The sequence below is a fragment of the Panthera onca genome, chromosome D4 (genome assembly GCF_046562875.1).
Source record: "Panthera onca isolate mPanOnc1 chromosome D4, mPanOnc1 haplotype 2, whole genome shotgun sequence".
Taxonomy (NCBI): Eukaryota; Metazoa; Chordata; class Mammalia; order Carnivora; family Felidae; genus Panthera; species Panthera onca.
In genome coordinates this window covers 74845747-74864176 of record NC_138351.1, presented here as the reverse complement: position 1 = coordinate 74864176, position 18430 = coordinate 74845747, and the positions used below count along the sequence as shown (strand labels likewise).

The following is an 18430-nucleotide window of genomic DNA, read 5'->3' as shown; positions in this document are numbered from 1 at the left end:
AGAGCCCTCTTCATAGATGAGACACCAAAAAGAGCCTCAGGGTGGCAAAATGCTTGCCCAAGGCCACACAGCTAACAGGCGGAACAGGGACTCAGCCCAGGACATTGGCTCTGTTCTCCTCTCCTGGGAGCTTCCACGCAGAGAATCTCGGCTCGGTATATTCTGACTAGGTGTGCAAACTTGGGTAAGGGCTTGCCCCTCTATGGGCAGCCGTGGAATGAGCATCCTAGAACCTTCCCAGCATGGGGTACTTCCTGAGTTGCAGGGTGGTGGTGACTTCCTTCTCCAGTTATCTGGCAGGAGAGGAAAGGAGGAGACCATGCCCATCTCACAGAGAAGAAGGTCAAGGCCCAGCGAGGCAGGGCTCGTGCAGGGCTCCAGGGAGGGAGATTCTCCCTCAGGGACCCTGGTAGGGCCGCTGCTGTGGAGGCCCGGACACTCCCTCTTGGCATTTCTTCTGCCCCAGAAACAGGGGCATCCAGGCTGGGAGTCTGACCTCACCCACACATCTGCAGAGCAGACTCTAAGTGCCAGTTGGGACCCACGGCCCAGCCTGGTGATGTCAGTCCACAGCCCGGCTCCGTGTCATGGCAGCCCAGCCCCCGGCCACGGGCCTGGCCTGGCTCTTCTCTACCAACCCGGGCCCAGCCGCGGCCACAGGCCTAACCCTTCCCCGTTCAGTACTTACTTTGTTAGTTTGTTAGTGGGCAAGCGAGGGTGGGCGCTCCCCCCTGCCCCCTCTCGCCTGATCCGAGACCCTGCCTGTTCTCCACGCAGTGGAAAAACGCTGCCATTTCTTTCCAGGGCCTGAAGCCTGAGCGGGTGACTCTGGGATGATTCACGAGGGCCGGGGTGGGATTTTCCACTCCACGCCGCAAACAACGGGGCCTCTGAGAGGGCCCAGAGCCGAGGGGGAGGGGAGCGGGGGCCACAGGCCTGCCTGGGGGAGGTGAGCGAGGCCTGGGCTTGGGGGCTCGCACAAACAGAGCCATGGAAACAAACAAGCAGCTGCTCTGGGCTTCCCCTGAGGGTCGTGGCCTCCAACAGCCAGACCTAGGGGAACCCCATCCCACGGAACAAGTCCACTCTGATGTCCAGCTGCAACCACCCTCCTGCCAAGCCTTGCAGAAAGAAGTCCGCCCTGGCTGGCAGGGCCCCTGGCAGCGAGCAGAGAGGCTCCAGAGGCCGAGGATCTGGGAGACCCGAGTCCGGTCTCTCGTGTGCTGCTAACTGCTGGTGACTCTGCGTGAGGACTCTTCAGTCTCTGCGCCTCTATCAGTGCCTGTAGCCGGACAGGGAGAGGCAGGGGACCTCAAAGGGGCCTCCCATTTCCGGCCATCTGAGCGCACCGTTATTCCCAGGAACAGCGCTCAGGGCTCTGAGCCTTTTCCCCCAGTCTCTGTCCGAGGGAAGGGCCTTCCGGGCCGGGGGTTCTCAGTGTGGCTCTGTGCCGTGCCTCCGGGCCTCAGTTTGTCCAGCTGTAAAATGGGGATATAACACCCATCTTCCAACATATAATGTATGTGGGTGCTGGTTACTCTCCACTTGCTCCCCAGATCTACTGTGTGCCCCAGGAAGCTGGCTTTCACAGGCTGCACCCTTAGGCTTTCCTGCTCTGTGCCTTTGGCTGGGTCTGGCCAACAGGAAGCCCCAGCAAGAGACTGAGAAGTAGGAAGAGTGAGTCGGCTCGGCTATTTCTCTCCCTGCTCCCGTGGGGACTGGAGACCGCTGTTCACATTGGAACTTTCACCGGGTTCTGGTTACACCTTCCCCTCCCCTGGTACCTTTAGGCTAGACCTGTGTGCTTCGCCAGCCCCTGTGGGTTCCTCTGATGCCGCCCACACCTCTGTCAGTAGCCCCTTCCTTGAAGTCTCCTCAATTACCTGCTCCCCACCTGGAGCTGCAGGACACGGCATGCACACTGCTTAGCACAGAGCCTGGCACAGAGTAGGAGCTCAAGAGCAAAATGCCAAAGAGAAAGCGAGACACCCCTCATTCTCCTGGGCTCTACGTGATACTAGGGGAATGGGTGAATTTCTCAAGATCTAGCCCCAATTTCTAACCACCAACAGTATGAAGGCCCTCCTGGGTCCAGACGTCCCTGGTTCCCTTGGTGCAGCGATGCCCCCATCTCAACCATCAGCACGTCAGTGAACAGCCACGACAACCCGCTGGGACCGGGTGCTAGGTGCTGGGTGGCTTTACATCCCTCATCTCAATCCACACAACAACTCTGGAAAGGTAGGTAGCACCATGTCCCCATTTTGCAGAGGCAGAAACTGAGGCTCAGAGAGGTTAAGTGACTTGCCGAAGGTCACACAGCAGCTGGCACCTAGGAGGCACTCAATCAACATTTGTTGAAAGAAGGAAAGGATAGCTGGGTAAGGCAGTGGTTCAAACCCAGGTAGCTCCAGACCCAAAGTCTGTGCTCTGTGCCTTCCTCCATGTGGCCTCCTGACCCACCAGCAGCAGAGATCTGTGTAACTTCAAGGAGCCCGGCCTGGGAGTCGGGACAACCTTTTTTTCCCATAGAGATCACATCCCTTCATTTTACAGATAGTCATGGAGCATCTGCTGCGGGCCAGGCCCTCATCCGGGTCTCCCTGAGGTGACGCTTGCAAAAAAGTGCAAGCCAGTGCAAATGCCAGCAGCCTGATCATGAATAAATAAGGCCTTGACTCGCCTCCTCCCAGGCGTGGGGCTTCTGTGCAGCTTCTGTGCAGTCTCTGTGAACCGCAGCCTCCCCGCCCCTACTCACCCGGAGCCCAGCTCAGCTTTTCCATGCTCCCCCCGCTGCTGGGGCTCCCACAGAGCTCCCTCACTCAGTGGCTACAACTGCTGGCAGGCCCGGGGCCCAGAGCAGTCTCCGCCTCCACCAGTGTGGCTCATGCCCCTCCAGAACCACGCAGAACCAGGCAGACCCGGCCACCCCTCTCTGGCCCTTGAAGTTCCCACAGCCACTTATTTCTAAGAAGGGAGCTCTTCCGAAGCTGTCATGGAGGGGAGACAGCCCTAGGGAGAGGAGAGAAGTTCCCCAAAGTCACCCAGCAAAAACAGATCTCCAAGGGGCCTTGGAGATCACCCAACTTGCTTCCTCACAGGAGATGGGAGCTATTCTTAACCTACGTGCTGCGGAAATCAAGACTTAGTGTGTATCAGAGCTAGTAAGGGGCGGAGTCAGAATTTGAACCCAGGTCTGCATGTCCCCAGTATGGGGACAATTAAGCCCCCTGCCCAGGGCAGCACAGCTTCTGAATGTATATGGGGGTTGGAGGCAGACAAGAGAGGACAGGAAAAGAAGTTGTTACCACTGCTGCTCAAAGATGCCCCTTCAGTTATATAATGCTGGTATCCGGTGACATATAAATGACCGGTTTGCCACCTGCCGCACAGGGGGCTGGACAAAGCTTCTCGAAGCTTCGTGGCTCCTATTGGGGTGAGGCTAGGTTCCAAGCGGAGGAAGGGTGGGATTCGGGGATAGGGCGCGGCAGGAGGCGAGCAGGGATTCGCATACACGTCCCGCCCTCCTGAACCAGTTCCTAGGAGGTCCTAAAGGAAGATGCCACTCACGTAACTCACACATTTGGTGAGTATAGAAACAGAAGATTTGTTCAGACAGTGAGATCTTCCTTTGAGGCCAAGGACAGGGCCTGACATATCTTTGAAGCCCCCCAGCCTCCTGGCCCTAAGCCTTAGAGTCTCAGTGTGGACACTCAGGACACACATTCTTTGATCGCGGGGAAGCTCCAGGAGATCTGGAGTGAGGCCTCACCCCTGCGGATCCACATCACCAAACCCCGGGGGAATGTATGCAGATTCTGCACCCTTAAAAACTATTCCCTGCTCCAGTGTAGGCTTGGACACGGCTGTCCTTTCTCTATACCACACATGGCCTTGGAGACAGGGTTGGCCTTCTCCACTGGATGGAGTGGAGACCCTGAGCCTCACACCCTCTCTCAGAGGGGGACAATTCACCCCCGTTTGACCTCGTGGCCAGTGAACCGAGCACCCCCACAGCTTGGGAAGCTGAACTATCAGGCCTCAAAGGCACCTGGTGCCTGAGTCAGGCTGAGCAGCCCGAAGGGCTGAAAAGGGGTCCCCCCTTCTTTTCTTGGCTCCCAACTTCCTGCCCTGACAATTTCAGAGCACAGGACTTAAGCAGAGCGTTGACATAATTGCAAAGCAATGCATACAATTTCCATAAGTTCTACAATATGGTTATAATAAAATCGCGCTCTCAGTCCCCTTGGAGACAGGCTGAATAAATATTATTCCTAATCATTATTAAAACTCATTAAGTGTGTTTGTAAGGCCTGGGAATTCCCAGCATCTGCCACTGTCTCCACATTGTAGGGAGCCTAACCTCAAACACTAGAGCCTGGTGGGAAACCCGGCCTTAGGAAGGAGGAAACCACACAGTGGTCATCTCCAAGGCAGGAGAACAGAGCTGAGGCCTGAGCTTTCTGGAAACTCCATCCCACCATTCCCCGCCCAAAGGAATTGGCCTCCAGCTGCAGAAAGGTCGTTGCCCCTGGAGACAGTCCCAGGCATGCTGCAGGCATCGACCCTGAGAACATCTCCTGCACGTGGAATGTTCTTTCTCCTTTCCTTGACTGTTCAGGCCCACCCTCCCCCTCCCCACCCCAAACTCGCCTACAGGGGCCACAAATCCAGCATCTATAGGATCCAGGCAGGTGAAAGAAACAGGGGAAAGGACTGGGTTGGAAGACCTGATCGGGAGACGTGGGGACGGGGGCACACAGGAGCAGGCCTGTCCTATCGAAAGGGGCAGCTCTCACGGAGCCACAGCCCATGGGCCACTGCGTCTCTCCCCCTTCCAGGAGAAGCCAGTCGTCAGGTCTTTTATAAGAAATCTCTCACATTTTTAAAATGTTAGTAACTCGTTAAATATTTTTAAACAATGCTGCATGTGCCAAACAAAACACGTTCAGGACTACCCGTGTGTGACCTTTGTCCAAAACGCCCAGACAAGCTGGTGGGCTGGAGGAGCTCTGCTCTAGGAGTCGGGACAGCTGAACTTCGGAGAGCGTGTGACCTGGGGGCTAGTCGGTTAGTGGTTTTCCTTAAGCCATTTGACCTTGACAGCTGGGTTAGCAAAGAATGACCTGGGGCCTGAGCCAAGCAAAGCCCAGGGGGGCTCTTTACCTGGTGGTGGCCACCAAACCCAAGTCTGCCCCGGTGGATCATGAATCACAGCAGGATGTGTAATCAATCACGAGCACAGCAGAGGTAGACGAGCAGGGGACTCGCGTTCGAGTTGAGAGTCCGCCGATGACCACCTCCCGGCTCGACGTTGCTTCTCCTGGTCAGCCCTTGCCGGGAGTAGCCACTCGCCCTAACCGCCCCCTGCCACCCACTTGAGCTCCGAACAACATGCACACCCCTCCCAGTCTTACCGGCAAACCGCAGTCTCCCTTGGGCCCTGGAGGTCCCATCAGCAACGGGAAAGGCGTGGGTCCCGCCAGGTGGAAGAAAGAATAGCTGTGACTTGTAGGCCAGGGACTGGAGGACAGGAATTGCGCTGGGGCAAATGCCGGGGCCGAGGTGGTCGGCCGGCTGGGCCGGGACTGTCTGGGGCTGGGCCGGGTTGTCGGATCATTCAACGGGACATCCCTGGCTGCCTTCCCAGGTCTGAGGGGGACGGGCTTCCAGGGGTTGCTCTTGGGCCTGGCTTTCCTTGTGGCTTCTGATCCAGAGGGTTTCTTGGTTCTGGTGGGGCCTGAGCCAGGAGCAAGGGTGGGCGGCAACGATGTGGCTGGTGGTGGAGTGGTCCCGGTAGAGTCAGGACGGGGGACAGGTGACAGGGACAGAACAGTGGGTTGAGGCGGTCTGAGGGTGCTGGTGTGGGCAGTGACTGGCTCACTGGCATGACGGCTCATCTTGGCCTCATTCTGGCCCACTGGGGAGAAAGGCGTTTTGGAGGATCCAGTGGCCAGAAGTAGGGGCCGAGCGCCGGGTAGCGGAGGTCTGGGCGTTACAGGGGTCCTCTGCATCGGCCTCACGGAGGGTCGGGAGGCTTTGGCAGGAAGTGGGTGGGAAGTGGATGGCACAGGCTTCTTGGTGGGGGGGGCTGACTTTGTGAAGGAAGGCCGAGCTGCCTTCTGCGTGGGGTGGGGGTTTTTGACAGGGCCTGTGGAAGGAGGAGTGGCTGAAGGCCTAGCCGGATGATGTCTGGGGCTCCCGGTGGCCGTGCTCTTCTGCAATGGCTGGACAGGTGTGGCGGAGGCGGCACGAGAGGCTGGGGGCACGGGAGGAAGCACTTCACTGGCTGACAGCTTGGCAGGTGGCAGCGGGGTCCGTGCTGGGCCCCTGGCTGCAGCACGCTGGTGAGGGTCTGTGATGCTAGTCCTTAGGGGCTTGGTGGGTGTGGCAGGCACCACAGTCCCCCTGGGATCCCTGCTTGCTGGCCGCAACCCCAGGGCTGGTGCGGCAGTGGTCAGGTTCTCCAGGCCTCGCAGGGCAAGGTCGGTCTGGAAGCTGAAGGTTGTGCCAGGGTCTCGGGGAAGGAGGGGTCCCAGCTGGGGCCGGTATGTGTCGGCCTGTCCACACTGCTTTCTCAGGTGGGTACAGTAATTGCGAGCGACCTGCGTCACAGGGTAGATACTGAACTGGCACAGGGCACCTTCAAACTGGACCGCGTGTGGGTTCATCTTCCCAAAGAGGAAGGAGCCCTCGGGGTCGAGTGCTGGGTCCTTGTGGAAAGGCAGCGGGACAGGCACCCGGTGCTGCCCGCAGGCCGTCACCAGGGTGACGGTGCGGCCGCGGAGCTCCAGAGCTAGGTGATGCCAGCGCCCGTCATGCACGTCGAGGTCAAAGGCCACCGAGCGCCGGGGCCCCAGGTGGAGGACCGTCTTGCCGGGGAGAAACTGCAGGCCCAGCTGCAGCTTGTGTTTCCGGCTGCGGACGGCGAAGAGGAAGGCATGGTTCACCCGGTGGGAGCAGAGGCTCAGCACCAGAGCCAGCTCTGTGCCCAGGGAGGCGGGAATGACGGCGGCTGTGGGAGTCTGGAGCCGGGTCCGCTGCGTGAAGATGAAGCCTGATTGGAATGGAATGACCCCCGGGGGCGGGGGGCTCCGGCCACCCCCTGCCTTTGTCCAGCTGAGGCCGAGCCGCTGGAGGACGTCCACATCTGCGGGGTGGGGGTGGGGGGGCAGAGGCAGGAGAGGGCACGGTCAGAGCCTGCTCCAGCCCCAGACCCCTACAGGCGCACAGACACAGTGAGGACAGGTCACCCATTGCTACACTGTGGCCCGTGCCTACGGCTGGGAGTACACAGCCGGAACCCGTTCCCTATCTGGCTGGACGATGCTGCATATATTAGTTTAAGACACAGACCCCGGGCACCAGCGCGGCTCGGTTGGTTAAGCGTCTGACATCGGCTCAGGTCACCATCTCACGGTTCCCAAGTTCAAGCCCCACGTCCGGCTCTGTGCTGACAGCTCGGGGCCTGGAGCCCGCTTCGGATTCTGTCTCTGTCTCTCTCTGCCCCTCCCCCACTCATACTCTGTCTCTCTGTCTGTCTATCTCTCTCTTTCTCTCAAAAATAAATAAAACATTAAAAAAAAAAAAGACACAGACCATGGAGCCAAACTTCCTGAATTCACTTGTGACTTACTGCCTCAGTTTTCTCGCCTGTTAAATGGGATAATAGAGTCAAACACAGAAGGCTATTGTGAGGATACACTTGAAAGCAAGAGCCTGGCACAACATAAGCACTTTCAAATGATAGCTATTCGTACCGAAAATAATGATCTTCGCCAAATGCTAGCACTAACAGTATTCGAGACTGCCGAACGTGACAAGCTTCCCCTTCTCTCTGCCTCAAAAGGCATCTCCTCCAAGAAGCAGTCCCCTGAGTGAGGGAGCAGGGTGAAAGGAATGGATGTGTCACAGGAGTTTGGTAAGGATGTCCAGTGGGCCTGACTGATCTCACCACCTTTAGGAACCTCCCCAGCCCCCTGGGGAGGCCCCCTAGGTCTCTCTCTGGCCAGAGCAGAGTGGGGGGAGCCGCTATCTGCACAGGGGGAAGAGGATATTTCCAATGACTCCCCTCCTCCCTGTGCGGCTTTGGACAGAGCAGAGGAAGCAATCAAGGCGTCCCTGCAAGCTCTGTCCTCTGGCCAAGCGTTTGGACATCTACTGTGGCCTGGCCAGGTCACATCCGCCCAGTAATTACATCGGTGGGGCTGGCCAGAGCAAAAGGAGGGCGTCCAGGGTGTTTATGGAAAGGCTTCCTGACCTTGCCTCTTGCCGGGTCACTCGACCTCCCTCAACTGGCTGTGCTGCGAGCGTCTGCAGAAGCCGGCTCCGGAGCCCCGACCCAGAAAGGAGAGGCTGCCTCTGGAGCTGGGGTCTGGCTCGGGTGCTCAGCTCCCCTCCCCCACCCCCGCCCCCCAAGCTCAGCAACCTAAACCCCGAGTGTGGTCCAGGGGGTGCCCATCAGGCTGAATGCAGAGCTCGGCCCCTAGTCCTGAGCTAACAACTGTGACGTGGATGGACGGATGGACGGAGGGACAAATAGATGGGCTGGGGTCAGAAGGCCGGGCTTTGGAGCCAGACAAAGCCACCTGTGAGTCTGGACTCTGGGCCTCAGTTCCCTCCGCTGTAAAACGAGGCAGAGGAGAACGCCCGCATCATAGGGTTCTTGGTCTTCTTCGCCAATCCTCGCACACGGCCTGCACCAGACACCTCTGGGCAAGTCTCTTCCTGACCCCTGGGCCTCAGTTTCCCTGCCTGTAAGACAAGGGAAACCAGACCTGGAAGCGGCCATGACATGCTAACGATGTTCTCAGAACTCTAGAGGGGTAGGCTGCTTCTTCGGGTTGGCTTGACTTGAAGACCCTTATTTGTCCGTAGGACCTGCGGGCCTTCACTTCACTGCAAATTCCCCCTCTCTCCCACCTCCGTCTACCCTCAGACCCTAATCTGAAATAAACCACTGCTCAAAAATTCTCTTGGTAGTAGTGTATTTCACACCTTTTAATCACTGAAACGCTCTTATTATCACAAAATATTACTCACTACAAACAGCTGAAAAGCAAGCAGGTGTTTGCTAGGGAAGAGGTGAGGGCAGGAAGCCACCCCCCCCCCCCCGCCCCTTGTCCCATCTTGGCAGCCCCTGGAGGACCCCAGGCCTGCACAACATGTCCTCAAACACCGCAGCTTATGGCTGCTTGCGCTCTCCCAGGGGAAATGACAGTTGGCCAGGCCAGGAGATACCAATGAGCTTTCCCTTAGCGTCCTTTCAAAACCGACACTGGCTAGTCTCCAGGCCACCCCTGCAGACTGTCTGTAGGTCAAGGGCAAAGCCCCGAACTCTGACACCTGGATCTGGCAGAGGTGGTCATCTTAGGGAAGACTGACCACTGCGGGCTCCACAGGGGATAGAGAAGGACTGTTCTTAGCCAAGTTTTCAGGTAAATGATATAATCAACAACAATAATAAATGCCAGGATTTGTTGAGCACTTACTATGAGCCAAGTGCTTTACATGTACTATCTCTCTTGAGCCTCTCAATCATCTATGATGAAGATACTGTTTATTATCCCCCCTTCACAGACGAAGTTCAGAAAAGTTCGCTATAATAACTAGCCCAAGGTCACACAGCCTATAATAAAAGGCACAGCTGGAATCTGAACCCAGGCCACCTGGCTCCAGGGTCTCTGTTCTTAACACAATGCTATACTGAGCTAGAGCCCCTCAGGCAAGTGAGAACGTGGGGTGGAGGCACATCCAGGACCCAGGGGCGAGGCGCTAGGGGACAGGAGAATGAATACAGCCCAACGCCATGCTGGAAGGACCCAGCCAGCTGGCCGCAGCAAGATCCCTTTATTACATAAACCTGGCTCCACATAGCTCCGGCCTCTCCCCAACACCCCCCGCCCCCCATCGCCTGACTCAGGACTCTGGACAGCTGTTCACCTACTTTGTGGGGGAAACAGCAAGCTCGGAAAATATGACATTTGCACAAAATGTTGCCGGGCAGCAGAAGCCTCTTCCGGGCACGGCCCTCCCCTCCCGGGGACCCAATCCCTGCCGGCGGCCAGGTCAGGCCACAGGGGCTCTGAGAGTGCCCGGCTGCCTGTCCCGGCACACAGGCGGGCGTGGAGGAGGGGAAGGGCCGCTATTTTAGGAGGTGTCGTGGCTGTTTGACAAACAGATGTGGGAGAGGTTTCAGTCTCCACGGGCAGCTGTGCAGCCTGCCCACGGCTGCTCTGGCCCCCTGGCCGGCTCCTCAGGGATGGCAGGGAAGAGCAGGATCTCACGGGAAGGGCAGGAAGTTGTGGCCTTCGTGCCTCCTCTCAGCAGTTCTTGGTACAACCACTGGACAAATCAGGACGACTGAGGCTGACTGAACCAACATGATTTATTCCAATTCTGCCCGTTCCCCGCCCCCCCAACCCTTGGGTAGGAAAGAAAGGGTCAGCTTTCCACATTTCTGCACTGAGTCCTTCCTGCCCCCTACAAAACCCTAAATGTGATTCTTTCAAGTCCGGAGAGAATTTGCCAACGATGGGCTCCATTTTACTGATGGGAAAACTGAGGCAGTGAGTTCCAGGGAGGGGCCTAGCCGTCTCCTAGCCCTGCGTTCTCAGGTCCCTTCTGCCCTCCCTTGTCTCCCCCTGCACAAAGAGAAGAGAGGATTACCTTCAGGAGCTCCTTGGGTGGAGGCCAGGTGACAGACAAATGACACTAAGATCCAGGTGAAGAGAAACCCCCTAGAGACCGGAAGACACAAGCAGATGCGGCATCAGCTTCCACCCTCAGGCCCGGATCCGGCTGGAGAGATGGGAGGGAACCACCCAGGCCCAGTGTCCCCCAGTCTCGCCCATGGAAGGTGGAGGCAAGATACAGGCTCTAGGACCCCACTGTGTAGCCCACGCTCCCGGGTTTCCAGGCGCAACCCCTGCGGGCCGGTCCTGCCTACGCAGCCCAAAAACAACCTGGCTTTTTACAGATCGATAAACCAAGGTCACAGGGCAGGAAAGAGTGGGCAGGAAGCCCTGGCCTGGGCGTCAGGAGACCCAGGGCCCAGCTTCAAATCTGCCGCTGACTCACCGGGCCGCCAGGGGCCCACCCCTCCCCATCTCTGGGGCTCAGTCTCCCCATCTGTACTGTGGCCTCAGGATCTTGAGGCCCACTGGGCAGCAGAACCAGGACTGAAAGTTCAGTGGGAAGACCGAATTGATGCGCTTGAATGACTGACATCTCAAAGGACAAAAGAGATGAGAACTCCTCTCTAGACGCAAGGTGGAGGAGGAGAAGACCCCTGAACCAGGAACAATGCGTGCTAAGGAAGCCGCCTACCTGGCTTCATGCCGACGGAAAAAGGCGGGGAGAGAAAACAGAGGGACAGAGGACACAGCGGGGAGTCAGGCAGACCCAGGTGCAAACCTGGCCCCGTTGCTTACCAGCTGTGTGACCCTGGATGAGTCACTCAGCCTCCCTGAGCCCGCCTCCTGCTTTGCAACACGGCCGACATTCCCGATGGTGCAGGCCAGGCATGAGGATTAAGTGAGCTCATGCATGTCAAGGGCTCGGCCTGGTGCCAGCCACAGAAGTGCTCCTTAGACAGTCATTGCTGCCCCTGAAGTCTGGGGCCCAGAAGGGTTAATGCTCTGCTCGGTGGCTCCTGCCAAGATGGGCAGAGGCAGTGATCCGATTTCACCTTCCTGTGGGAGCAGCCACCGGCGACACCCGAAGCCACCCGGGGCATCTGATCCCTGAACAGGCCAAGGGGAGGGCAGCACGTGGCCAAAGACGCCCGGCCGGGATGCAGGCAGAGAGAGCCGAGACAGGCGGGTGCTGAGGGCTAAGGCTGGGATGCACAGGCCCGGGATCCGTTTCCAAGAGGAAAGCTGGGATGCTGTGTTTCTGGGGAACCACGTAATCCAGGAAACCCATCTGCCGGAACTGATGTCTGGAGCCCCACGTTCTTCCCAGCTCCCCGGAGCTCCTTGGAAAACAAGTTTACACCCTCCGATTTAATAACAATTGCTCCAATTTGATTGCAATTATGATCAATAGTAATCCTGACTGGCACTGTGAAGGACACTGGCAGTCACCTACCCTTCCCTTCTTGTTCAGGGAGGCACGGACTTCAGAGGGTACTGGATGAATCCGGGTAAGTCTAAGCCAATCTTGGGAATTTCTTCTGCCATGCCAGTGACCGGTTTAGGCACGCATACGTGACCCAAATGTGGCCAGTAAGATGTGAGGGATGCCTCTTAGGGCCCCTGGAAAAGTGTTGCAAAGGGACAGAGAGGGTTCCTTCTAGCCTCTGTACATTATCGAGTGGAGATGTGCTGCTGCAGCCATTTTGGGCACATGAGCTTAACAAGCTCCGTGAGCATTTGAGGATGACAGAATGGAAAAATAGGAGACGTTTCATGACACTTGAGATGCTGAAGTAGCCAAGCCTGTCGCTGCTTTTGCTTCAGATCTCTCGATATCAGAGGTAATAACTCCCTTTCCACAAGCCAGGCTGGCTTGGGTCTTCAGTGAGTTGCAGCGTAAAGCAAGCTGGCTGCGGTAGCCCTCAGATGCTGACGGTGGTCCCTTGAAAGGCTTCTCCAGCCTCTGGGCCTTTTGCATGCCCTACCAAGCGCTCCCGACGCCGCTCTTCAGCCTGGCCAGTTCCCACACAGGCATTCGATTCCAGCTTGGGCCTCACCTCCCACAGCCCGGTGCACGCACCTCACCACAGCAGGTATCCCACGTGTGCTAATTGCCTATTTTCCTGCTTCCCTTTCCAGAAAAAGCCCCCAAAGGGTAGGAACCACATCTGTCTTGTTCACTTTTGTATTCCCAGCACCTGGTAAGCACGTCATAAACATTCAGCGTGTCTTTGTAGAAGGAATACATAGCACCTGGTATTCCAGGACTCTGGACTTTAAAAGCATCCCCCCCCAACCAAAGGCCCTCCCCACCTCTGCCTTCTTCCAGGGTCGGTCCTGGATAATCTTCCGTTCCCCCTCATCTTCTCCAATCTGCTGCCATTGCTGTGAAAATGCCTTTCTCACGGGGCCAGTCCACCTCGGACCCCGCCTCCAGCTCACCGCTAGCCATGACTAAAGGTCAGAGTGCCTAGCTGCCCTGACGTCATCTGGAAGAAGGGCAGAGGCTGGCCCTGCCGACACGACCTGCCCGCTTGAAGCCAATGGCAGCCTCGTCGGGCCTGAAAAGAAATGACAGGAGGCTTTGTTTGACGTGACACAAACGGAGGCTCAGGGAGGGCAGGTACCTCTTCAAGGCCACCTGGGAAGGCTCTGGGGTCATAATTCTTCAGTATTGTTTCCCACTTGACTAGGTAGACACTCCAGGAAACTGGGGCCGGATCCCCTGGGGAAGAGCTGCATCCCAGTCCTGCCGACTCCCGGGGCACAACTAACTGCATACCAAAGGGTCTGAGACGTCCCACAATGAAGACATTGACCGTGCTTTCTGTCCAGCAGCAGTCCCCAGACTTAGGGGACCAGTGAACTCATTTTTCCTGAGAATGACTCCTCAGAGGACACTGCCCCTCACTTTCCAGTGTGCCGACGAGCTCATTTCTGACCCCATTTTCTCCCACCCTCTCTTCCCAGAGCTTTCCAGGCACGAGCCCTCACTCCTGGAGTCCCTCGCCGTATCGTTCAAGATGCTTCTCAAGCTGATAGGGAGAGGCTGGGTGGAGGGGACAAGGTGCAAGAACCACACATGCCCTTAGTCAATTTTTATGGCTGTGGTTATGCCAAGGTGACCACTTTGGAGAGACTGAGAATACACGTGGGGGAAATATGTTTAATCCCTGAAGGTCACGAGAGAGAAGACTCACAAGGGCGATGGGATCAGAACCTGTTCTTTAATTAAGCTTCCCAACACCATGGTTTCCCATTCAAGAAGTTCAACCCTGAAGGCCTGTTATGAAAGTATTTGCCCCTCCATCCAGTCACCTTGACAAATGCAGCTGACCTCCCACTCCCAGACCTGGATTCTGTGCGCACTTGACTCACACACTGCCAAAGCAAAGAGTGGGAATAATACAGTGGGAGAAGGTCCTCTGAGATCATCTAGAGGCCAGATTCTAGTCCCTCCCCCTCATTGTGAAGATGGGCAACCGAGGCCCAGAGAGGGGAAGCGATTTGTCTAAAACCACACAGCATGTCAGTGACCCACATCATCCGACCCCGCTGCTTAGCAGACAGTCCGTCTCACTTGACTTGTCTCTCATGGAGAAGAAATGGGAGACTTACAGGGACTTCCTACTTGCCAGAGACCAGAGTCCCAGACTTTACCAACAGGAACAGAGATGCAGCCTCGGAAGCCAACAAGCCATCTAAGTAAGCTCCAGGCTTGGAAAGTTGGCTCCCGGAGGGAGGCCCTGCCGATTCTTTTGCTCCCGTTCCAATGCTGTTTAGGCTACTGCTAATAATGTTTCGTGCCTGTGCTGGCTCAGAGCTTTGTTCTTCCCAACTTCTGTTTTCACCACTGACTTGTGGGCCTTGGCTCGGTGAACCCAGGGCTCCAGAATGTCGGGAAGACCAGGGCCCAGGGGCCAGAGTGGGTAGGAGGCAACTGAAACAGCAGCCGGGAGTTAGGGAACCTGACCTTGGAGGCACAGCCTGGCCACACAGCCCTCCAAGAAGGGAACCCAGGTGTTCCTACCCCCAGAAAAGGCCCTCTGCCAGCACACCACATGTGGCTACTCCTGGACCACGAGGCTGCCAGAACCTACAGCTGGTTTGCATGGTGTTGCCTCCATCCTTGTTACCTGGGAACACACAGAACCTTACAGACCCGTACCAACTTGCACATCCGCTAAGAGCTCAGAGCTGAGACCGAGGGCACTAAAAACACACACAAGGAAAGCAGCCTGTGAACTCCAGGCTTGGCTGTGCTCTCGTGGGCTCAGCTGGGCCGGAAGCTGGCCTGAAGACCACAGAACAGCAAAGGGGGATGGACCCGTCCCACCTGCCTCCGTGGACCGGCCAGGCCCCACGTGCCCAGACAGCCACACCCAGGCTCCTCTCTTCACACCTGATACCTCTTCCATGGGAACACAGACAGGTCATCTGTCTGGACAGGAGGCGGCCCAGAATTTTCCGGTTGACTCACACATCCATCCAAGGTGAAGTGAATAATGATACAAATAACAGCTGCCATTTATTGAGCACTTATTACATGCCAGGCGCTGTTCTAAGCCCTTGACAAGCATGGCCCCCCATTAATCCTCACAAAACCTTGCTAGCTGAGAATTAAGATGCCCGTGGGGCGGGTAAGAAAGAAGAGAAGCACAGAGGCCAGGGGCTTGCCCGAGCTCACGGGGCAGTCAGGACTCACACTGGCCGATTGCAGCGCTCCCTCTGCCCTGCAACCTGCTACCCACTAGTGTGAGTCTGTGAGTGTTTTGCCCCCACAGAGGCGGTCAGTCCTCCAGCATCACCGATACGGCATGTCAGTGCACCGGGCCGGGTTGTAAGGGTACCAAGCAGATCCCTGCACCCAGAAACGGGGAAGGAGAATATGCCAGCAAAGTAGCAGGCAGAATGGGCTCCGAGAGAGACAAACAGTGGGTTACATGGGGAGGGCAGCCCCCCCCCACTCCCCGTGCAGCGCACTATGAGGGGAGCTGATGGCTGTTGAACTATGGTTTGAGGGACAGCAGAAGACACACAAGCACCAAGAAGGGGACTGTTCCAAGGACAGGGAGGAAAGGGAAGGAGAGACGGGGCCAGGGATGTGCTCCATAGGGTCATGGAGCCTGGTCTGGGAGAGGCAAAGAAGAACAAAGCTGGAGGGCATGCCAGAACCAGAGGGCACAGGATCTGGGGCACCCTGTGGTGAGGGAGGCAAGGCAGAGGCTGGGCCTCTGAGCAACTTGACTGCCCATTTGCCCAAAGCTTGGGCCCCACCATGGGGTGCTCGCCTGGCACCACTTTTCTGCCCAACCGCTGGCATCTGCCTTGGCACAGGGTCTTCTGGAGAAAATGAGTCAGCAGTGTGCTTACTGGTGCTGTGTGTGTGTGTGTGTGTGTGTGTGTGTGTGTGTGGTGGGGTGGGGTGGGGGGAGGTGGAATCTCAGCCAGCCAGCTTTTTCCAAGACATGGGAAAGAAGGGGGGGGATCATCCCCCTGATTCCAGCTCAGAGGGGGCGGGGCATGGTGGGGTCTGGCGGCAACAGCCCTGACCAGCCTCTTGGGAATGTCCTCTGATCCTGGGGGCAGGACAGAAAGGGAACAAGTTCTGTGCTTCTCTGGGCAGTGAGCATGAGCCACAGTCCCTAGGGCCCTGAGGGCTGCTCCCATCCTCGCTCACTCCCACACACACCCACACTCAGGGATTCGCTCTTGCACACGCTCACTCTTTACAACTACTCCGCCAGCCCCCGGGTCCCAGCTCTGCCACAGGAGATTCCCTGCCCCTCCCTGGCCCCCTCAGTCTCTGCCTCTCTGAAATGACTTGCTCATCTCCAGGGCCCCTTTCTACTCTGACATGCAGGCTCTCCCTTTTTCTCTCTCACACACGCAAAGTGACAGGAACCGAGACACCCTACCCCCAACCCCCAGAGAAGCAGGGAAACACGGAGGCGCACAGACCCAAACATAGTGACACACACGCGGAGACTTCCAGAAGCAGGGGACGTGCAAAGCCACACAGACGCTGAGACGGGAGCAGAAGCCGAGACCCGGAGACCTAGAAGCTTGCGGATAGTTTCACAAGAACAGACTGACTTACAAGCCCGGGACCTGTAGACACCGCCACCGGAACACACGGAGACAGCCTAACACGGAGACCCTTCCTCCCCCGAGCACCCAAAAAGCCCCCCTCCGCCCCCAACTCGCCGTTCCAGGCGCCACCACCCACCCCGAACCCCGACCCCGGGGCTGGCTCTGCACGGACCCTCCCCAGCGCGGCCCCCGCCCCAACGCTATCGCAGAGCCCGGCCAGCGGGGCAGGGCAGGCAGCGCTCGCCAACCCTCGCCGGGCCGGGGGCGCAGCCCGCTCGTTAACCCTTGGTGGCCCGCTTCATAGGGGCTCGGGAAGGGGCAGGAAGCCGACGTTCCGGGGAAGCGTCCGGAGCGGCGGGGATCCCCAGCCCTCCCCGGGGCTGGGGCAGCAGGAAGCTGGGGAGGGGGCGTCCCCGAGCTCATACTCACCCCCCGCGCGCCGCCGCCGCCGCCGCCGCTGTGCCTCGGGCCCCCCGCGCCGATCCCGCTCCCATGGCGGGCCCCTACTTCATGCTCCCGAGCCCGGGGGGCAAGTGTGGGCGCGCCCCATGGGGCCGCCAGCCCCCCGCCCCGCCGCGCCAGGCCGGCTCAGAGCGCGCGGCCCCCGCGCCCCCAGCGCAGCCCCGCGCCCAGGGGCGCCCGAGCAGGCAGGCAGCGCGGCCGGGGCCCCGCGGGCGCCCGCGCCAGGCCCATGGTCCCAGGAGTCCCGGCGCCGCGCTCGCCCCTGCCTCGCTCTTTTTCTGCTTCTACCGAAAAGGAAGAAGAAGCAGGGGGAAAAAGAGAGATGATCAAACTTTTGGAGGCGGGCTGCTGGCGGTCCCCGGAGGCAGAGCGAGGCCGGGCGAGGGCGCGCGGAGGGCGGTGGAAGCTGCCTCCCCGCCGGCCTGGGGGAGGAGAGGAAAAGGAAGGATTTGGGGGAAATGAAGGCGATTTAAAGTCTCGGCCCGCGGTGGCTCTCCACCTTCTCTCCTCCCCGCGCCGAGCCGCCCTCTGCTGCCCCATGCTGCCCCCTGCCGGCCGTAGCCGAGTATACGGCCTCGGCCGGCCCACGACCGCCCCGCAGAGACTCCCCCACCTCCGCCCCTCCCCCAGGAAAAATGGGGAAACTGAGATTCACAAAGAGGAAAGAGATGGCCAAAGCTGCACCGCAGGACGGGCACAGTTCGGAGATGTGGCACTTCTGGCTTGTGAGACTGGGGGTGGGGGTGGGGGTGGGGGGAAGGTCCCTCCGAGCTGGGGGGGCGGAGATAGAGGGAGAAAGGGGACAGACACTACTGCTGAAAGGAACCCGGTGTTTCAGGGACAGAGCTGGGACCAGCACTCAGTGTCCAGACTGCCACAACAGCGACAACCAGTGTCCTACCACAGACACACACACACATACACACCCCTCTTCTCAGATTCAGAGCGCCCTGGAGAACAGACTTCCCTGGACACTTACTTGGTGGGTGGGCTTGTTCAATGTTGGTCACCCTCTTCCCCTCCCTGTCGGTTCGGTAAGAAAAGGGAGCTTAACAACCCCTGCCCCCGACACACACCCCCAGGAGGCGACCAAAGACTCCTGAGATCCCACACTGGAGCGCACAACTGCACACCTTGAACCCGCCGCAAAAGCCCAGCAAATTCGCACAACCACCACCCCCGTCCGAACCCAGGCGTGAGAAGCCCCCTCCACCTCCCCCTCCACCTCCACTTCCACC

General features: G+C 58.3%; 1 protein-coding gene across 1 annotated transcript in view; it reads right to left on the bottom strand.

The window, feature by feature from the left end:
• COL27A1 (collagen type XXVII alpha 1 chain) overlaps nt 1-17704 on the bottom strand; it is a 138896-nt gene extending 121192 nt beyond the window's left edge. The window contains exons 1-3 of the mRNA XM_060608896.3: nt 17160-17704; nt 10669-10739; nt 5418-7150 (exon numbers count right to left, since the gene is read on the bottom strand). Coding sequence (XP_060464879.3) covers nt 5418-7150; nt 10669-10739; nt 17160-17224 — 1869 coding nt within the window. The 5' untranslated portion in view covers nt 17225-17704. The remainder of the gene's footprint in view (nt 1-5417; nt 7151-10668; nt 10740-17159) is intronic.
• Between the last annotated feature and the right edge of the window lie 726 nt (nt 17705-18430).